This window comes from Macrotis lagotis, chromosome 7 (assembly GCF_037893015.1).
Source record: "Macrotis lagotis isolate mMagLag1 chromosome 7, bilby.v1.9.chrom.fasta, whole genome shotgun sequence".
In the NCBI taxonomy this organism is placed as follows: domain Eukaryota; kingdom Metazoa; phylum Chordata; class Mammalia; order Peramelemorphia; family Peramelidae; genus Macrotis; species Macrotis lagotis.
Genome location: NC_133664.1, coordinates 141381985 through 141389484, shown reverse-complemented (window position 1 = coordinate 141389484; position 7500 = coordinate 141381985). Strand labels below are relative to the sequence as shown.

Below are 7500 nucleotides of genomic sequence, written 5' to 3'. Positions count from 1 at the left end.
TGACAGAACTAATGGCTGCAGTTTATAAGGCTTTTGCTCCTAGTCCATTCTTTGGTATAATATTTTAGGTTCCCTGACTTGAAGGAGTGTGTTCGTATATGTTAGTATAGTTAATGCAAGTAAACTGTCCTGAAATGAAATATTAATGAGATATATTCTCTAAATCCAATGCTATGGTTTTCTTTGACGTGCTTATGAGAAGTTTGATTGTGGCCTTTTAAGTGAATTATAACATCTTTGCTCAGAAAATAGTTTACCTAGAAGCTTTATGGTTATGGTGATAGGAGCATTGGGGAAAGTTGAAACTCAACAGAGTAGAGGCATCTGAGAAAAGAGGATTAAAAATAGTGACTTTGCTTCACTTTTATAATAAAAGGAAAGATTTGGAATAAAGGAAAGAATAACAGAGTAAATGACTGATACCAATGTAAAGTTTTTCACATCTTGATTTTTGTGTTTAATCTGTGGATTGTCTCATAAATTGATTTCAACCAAGAGTTATTGTTCCTTAATAACTCTACAATATTTCAACTATTGATTAACTTAACCAAGTAGAAACAATTTATACTTTAAGTAAACTTACTTCTCCTTTTAGTTTTAGATGGCTTTATCTATGATTATCTTTAAACTATAAAAGAAAACATTCATTGTATTTACCCCATGTTGGTAAACAATGGGCAATTGTAGAGAGTGTAGAGAAGTTTAAGTCCCTATTCTCATTCACAGTGTATCTTAAGCCATCACTACTGACCTGACATTGTCAAAGTAATTCTAAACCGAACCTGTTTAGTTCCTTTTTTTGAAATGGTATTAGGTGAATGCTATTTCTGTATATGTGGTGATTGTTACTTTCTAATCTGTTCATCTAAGGTACTGCTTTCAAGGGAAGAAAGACAAATGAGAAATCACATCCTTATATAACTGCTAAGGATGAAGACAAGAGTTTTAGGGTTTTTTTTTTCTTTTTTAAGCTCACTAGGTGATGAAGAAAGTCAATTAAGAAAGCTTCCAAAATTCTTTATGAATATTTTGAAATTTAACTATAAAGCAGGTGTTGACAGAAGTTAACCATTTTTCTGGACACTAAGTGAGGAGGATCCCAGTAGATCACTAAAAGCATTTAATAGTAGACCTTCATTACTGTCTTATAAATGTCAAAGTGTAATAACATATGAGAAAAGTTCAGTGTATTTTGTCTGCAAAATTAATTATCATTCCATTGGACCTAAGTCAGTTTGAGTGTAGATGGATTTGACTTTTAGAGCTTAAACCAAAAGGTTTACAATATCACATTCCAGTCGGCAGACAAGTGTTCTTTAACCTGCACACAGCAGACGCCAGCAAACAAAACACGGGTCTCTATCACAAAGATGGGTAATGTTTTCTTTTATAGACACAAAATGGTTAGTGTCAGTAAAAATGTTTGTTAAAGATGCATCAGTTGACCAGTAAGAATATACTAAGCATTTATATAAAAGACAAGAAATTAAAGTTTAAAAGTAATATTGCCTGTCTTTTAACCCAACCTTCTCCACAACTGCTGACCTGACATTGTCAAAAGAATAATTAAAAAGACACACAAAAAATAGTCTTTTAAACAGAACTTCACATGATCTCCCCCCCCCCCCCTTTCAGCTGACTGGTTCTCTCAAAATTGTGCTCTTAGTCGGTATTGTCTATTTCTTTGTCTTTGACTAGGCAGCATGGCTACAAAATTATGACCTCAAGAAGGCATTCTTTGAACTTGTCAGAATGTTGTTTCTTTTGGTGACAGTGCCACCATCTTTCAAAACTAAGGCATCTCACATAATCAGCTAAATGAATAGTGACAGCTAACATTTTGTATTTAAACTCCTGTCAGTGTTTAAACATAAAAAGCTTGATGCAAAATAAATCAAACACCAGTGATATGCAAGTGAAACATTTTGTTAAAACATTGTCTCACATAGTTAGATTTAAAGCTGATCCCATTTTGACTTTTAAAATGCTCTAACTTTAAAGGAATTTGAAATTCTAGAGGTTAAAATCAAACCGATAATCTGTAATTCCAACTGAAGTTACCACATAAATTAACATCATTAAAAGGTAACAGAAATTGCACATTAGATGATTTGCTGGGCACCTTCCTTGTTTCTTTGGCATCTTGAAACATTTGCTTAATTGTTTTTAGAAAGAAGATGACTGCCTATTTACACTCTTCCAAGTGCATGTCCAACACCTGGCACGGGCACACACATATACACACACACAGACATACACACACACACACACACACACACACACACACAGATTCATGCAGTTTTGAAAGAACGTCAGTCGACCACATCATTTATTCCATTTTAAAAACAAAAATCAATATACCTATAAAGTGACCCATAAATTAGAACTGGCTCACACAATGTTTGTTCAGTGCTGCCTTTCTGAAGGCACCCTTTGCATTTTTTCTTCACCTCTCTGTTTGAACTGCAGTCACAGTAAGAGGCTCATTAGGGGACATTAGGGACTGGAGCTAACCAGAATTCCAGAGCTTGCTTTGCTCTTATTAATGCATAGTAGAGTAGAATGCATTTAAATATTTCATAGGCATTCAGTAATTTGTGTGTAATCGCCTTGTTAGCAGACCAGTAGAAGTAGAACAGGTCTGTGAAATGGTGTTAGTGATTGCATGGGTAATTTACAGACCTTTGCCATCAGAAAAAGTATTATTGTTGGCTAGTATGAAGCTGTGAAATGGAACTTGCAATAAGTTAAAAAAAACTTAATAAAGGTTTTGTAACAAGCATCTTCAGGGATAACAACCCCACTTGGTCCTTTTGAAGCAGCTATAATTTATGACATAGGCAATATATCAAATGCATAAGATAGTATTATGGAGCATTCATATGAAAAGGGTATTTGCAACATTAGTTCCAACTTCCTGCAAGGGACATGATTAAATGATTAATGAAATGTCCCCTTGCATATGCATTTTGAAACAGCAATTAGGCACTGACTGAGAAAATCCACCAATCCTCTCATTTTTTAGTATTATCTCATTCTTGATTTATAAATCATAGAGAATTTTTGAACAGCAATATGTAGTACCTGAGATAGTTATAAAATCATAAAAGAGAATAATTTGGGCACAAAATAGTCATAAATACATAAATTCATAATTTAATGTTAATATTAAGCCTATTTATTTAGTCTATTGCATTGTATTTATATCCGACACTATTTCTGTACTTTGATTGGCATAATTAAGTAGGGGGAATGAATAGGCACTATTATTTTACATATCACTGGTAAACAATAGCAAGGAAAGGAGAAGGGAGATGTGGCAGAGGTATGTATGTGTTTTTCAAGTTCTCAGTAATCCACTGGAGGCTGTTCTATAAATGATCATTGAAGGGCTGCAAGCTAGCCTATAATTACAGGAAAGAAAGTGGCAGCTCTGGCATTTCATAACTATGTGTCCTCGAAAAGTGCTTTGTGAGTTTGTCACCAATGATAATTTAGATAGAGGCTCATTACTGAACATCACAACACTTTAAAAACCTTTCGCCTTCATACAGGAGAATAAAGGACTATTTTAATGGCAAGGTTCTTTTGTGTTCTACTGAAAAATTCAATCAAGACAAAACCTCATTGACTATTATTGTAGTCTACAGTCTCCATTCTAATAAAAGCTGCATAGATAAATTGAATAGGTCTCTAAGACCTAAGCATATAAATGCAAACATTTGGCACTTTTTTAGTCCTTTAAATATAGGATGATGGATTATCATAAAGAAGTAAACAAGTGCAAAAAAAAAAAACCCAACAACCTTCTTTACAAAAGATTTTGAGCATAGAATCTTAATTACTGAACATATCTGATCTGAGTATTTAAGTACATATACCTTTGCATCTTCCCCCCCTTTTATTCTTTCCACAAATGTCTTATGTATCTATAGCTATTTCAGAGAAAACCTATCACTCTATTATTTTGCCTAATAGCAGACTATATTTTTATCTTCTTAGATAAGACTGCAGATATACCACAGGATTGCAGTATTTTCTCTTAAGAACAAAACCAAATGTGTTACCCCAATCTTTTACTGAAAATATTCCATTTACTGAAATTTTTATTTAAGTTTTAATATTGCGATTTATTTGGAAAAGCTGGGAAAAGGTAGATTGTTGATATTTTACCCTTTTAATTAGTGAAACTTGACTAGCCTGATATCTTTATAATACCAACTAAGGTGTGATTTACTTTAACACTCCATTTCTCTTTTTAAAAAATGGTGAGTGAGTTTTATTCCTCATTATAGTGGGGTTCAAAACAACTCTGACTGGCACGGAACATAGAGGGGAAAGATATAGGCAAAGTGCCCCTTGTGTACTCTGACGTACTGTCTACACCTTAATCCTGACCTATTATACCTTGCTATTTTGGTCCCATATTTCTCCTGAGCTGAGACTGACAAATCTGCCAAGATATATGTAAGTTTGTTGATGTGGCCAGTGGAAATTTGTTTAAAATAAACTTGCTTTATTTTGTCAAAGTATATGGGAGGGCAGAACCCATGTTTCTAATTGATCAAAAATTAAGCTTATGAAGTCAATATGAACTTTAAAACCTTTCCTAATAATATAATATTCATTCTTTTCCATACATTTTAGTCATGTATCTGCCTTATTTTAATACTCTAATAGTATATATCAAACGATTCATTATGAAATACATTTATTAAATACTTACATTATGCAAGAGGAAAGAAATTCTCTCCCTTGATAAAGGGGAGATAAAAGAATGAAAGACACATTTCCTCCTCTCAGAGTTTACAGTTTCTAATTTAACACTAAATCAACAAAGCTAATATAAATCAGAATGAGAAAAAAATACAAAAACAAGTCTCAGATATTCAGAGAGGGATAACTTATAAGTGAGATAAGTAAGGCTACAATAGGGGATGACACATGAGTGTGCTTAGTACAATAGTCCCAATTTTTATTGAACCTGAATATGTATATAAATGAGTGTTCTCATTTAATAATTTACAATTTGCCTTTCAACATCAACACACATTCCTCAGTCCCAATATGATTGTCAACTAATTTCCTGCATTAGTTTAGCAACTAAAGAATTGATAAACTGAAGGATAATGTACCACATAAATAATATATTGTAAGTTTTCTGAACTGGAAGGCATATAGCATATTGTATATGTGTAAATATGTATGTGCATGCATCATCTTAACTTAATGAGAATTGTTGATATACTAGAGTACCATTAGAGTAGTAAAAGTCCATTAAATAGATTTCTAAAAAAATGCATAATATACCTAATACACATACACACACACACACACACACACCCATGATAGACTAAACTACATTATCAAGGAATACTTAATAATTTTTTTCATATAATAGTAAATTAGAGATTGAAGGGAACATGATTAGAACATTCTACACTTTGCCATTTGGTAAATAGAAAAGGATAACATTCAAGAAAACTTTCTTCAAAGAAGAAAACTGAACAAAATATCACTTATTACTACTACTACTAAAGTCTGTGATGCAGTTCATTTAATACTGTTGGCATGACACAATTTCTATAAATCTATCTTAAAAGTACTGTTCTTTGTAATCGATATGTCACAGCACATCCTTATGAAAGAAAATGATAAGTAACTTCATAGGCCTTTAGAACTGTTTTATAAGAAGCAAAATGAAGGATTGTCTCTGTTCTTTTAAATATTGCTTAGGATTAATGTATTAATAAGATCTATTTGTCTTTTTTTTCTCTGAGTACATAAACTCATTTCTAGTATTTCTGCTGTCAGTAAAGGTCTGGGCCAGAAAATATTTTGTGGCATCAACTGATGAGCTTATAAACTCATGCTCCCTATCTTTAAAAAGTCTTTTAACATTTAATTCTACTAGGCATTTAAACAAAATTTAAATATTCATTTGTAGTTTGAGAAGTTTTCTCCATTTTTCGTGCATGTATCACTGCAGGACAGAATAAAGAAAAGTAAAAGGAACATAGATGTTGCATCATGCTAAATATTCACTTGATTTTCTCTTGTACTTAGGCACCTTAACAATGAACATGCTTTGGATGACAGAAGTACTGCTCAGTGTCGGGTGCAAATGCAGGTTGTGCAACAGTTAGAAATACAGGTTTGTTCAATGGTCATTCAACATTAAAATCTTCCAGCCTCAATTTTTGAATGTTTTAAATTCAGCTGAAAAGTTTTTTGTCTTTCAGAGCTCTTACTATATCTTTTAAAAAACATTAAATCATGAAAATAAAGTTTATTTTAATGTAAGAATTTATTTAACTATCTGGATATTTGAATGTACCAAACCAAAATGCCCTTTTTAGTTTGCCTTACTTCTAGAACACCAAAAACATAATTAGAATTGATATTATGAAGAAGAAAATTTTATGTGAGCTCTCCTTGATTTTCTTTCCTTAGGGCTTTACAGAGTCAGCTATGATAGATTAAAATTCACTCTCCCCACCCTGCTCCCCCAAAAGCAACTTTTCTCTCCTGTCTCTAGCAGGTTTGTTTGTTAGTTTTAATTCCAGTTGCATTGGCCAAATCATATCCACTGCTTGCTTGCCTCTTACTTAGGAATAATGGCAAAACATGCTTATAATGCAGTATCTAACAACATTTTGCTATTTCCTTATCTTACAAAATTTTTACTTCCATCTATTTAATACTTAAATTGAATTTAACCAAAAATTAAAGAAAACTCTGAATATATAAAAAAATGATAATAAACTCATAAGAAAATAACAGCATAACCCAAAATGATTATGTCTCACCAAGGTATCATTACTATTGTAATGTTTTCCTTTAATCTCATGGAATTTATTTTCTTATTCATACACCTACATCATTTCATTGAGATACGAAATTTAGACAAACAGTTACATTGGTCTTATGGTTTGTGGGTTTTTTTAATAAAAACTTTATGTTGATTATTTATAAACTTTTAACAGTTTTTAAATATTTTGTTTTATCTTGTTCCAGAGGGTTACAAAAGTGTCTTACTACCTTAGATGAGGAAATAGTGAAGATATATGAAAATGAAAAACCTCATTTTTTTATAAGTATCATGCTTTCTTTTGGAGGTAGTTGAAAAGGTTTTTTGAAAACCTATTTACCACTTACAAAGGATATCATGTAACATAACAGGTCAACTGAAGACACTGCTTGTAGTGTGACCAATTATTCCATTTTTTTTTTTTTGGCTGTGTCTGACTGATGGAAAAGTAAGGTCCGTCAGTTGTAATGAGACCCAGTGCAAGTGTAGATGCCGATTCAGTGGCAGAGTTCAACATTTCACACTGCCTGGTCTCTGTCACTCTACTGAATTAGATTGATGATGGCAGATTGCAGGGGGCACTAACTGGACCTCAGTGGGAAAGGATGAAGTGTGTAGACAATCCTGGCAGGCACTTCCCTTTGAGGACCCTTCACCCCTTTCACAGCTGTTGGCACTGGTCCATTGCT

At 32.7% G+C, this 7500-nt stretch overlaps 1 protein-coding gene across 12 annotated transcripts in view; it reads left to right on the top strand.

Annotated features, from left to right (window-relative positions):
• Window positions 1–7500, top strand: part of FOXP2 (forkhead box P2) — a 721187-nt gene that overhangs the window by 670893 nt on the left and 42794 nt on the right. For all 12 annotated transcript variants that reach the window (XM_074193868.1, XM_074193870.1, XM_074193871.1 and 9 more), the window contains one exon: window positions 6067–6154. In XM_074193868.1, the coding sequence (XP_074049969.1) occupies window positions 6067–6154 (88 nt within the window). The remainder of the gene's footprint in view (window positions 1–6066; window positions 6155–7500) is intronic.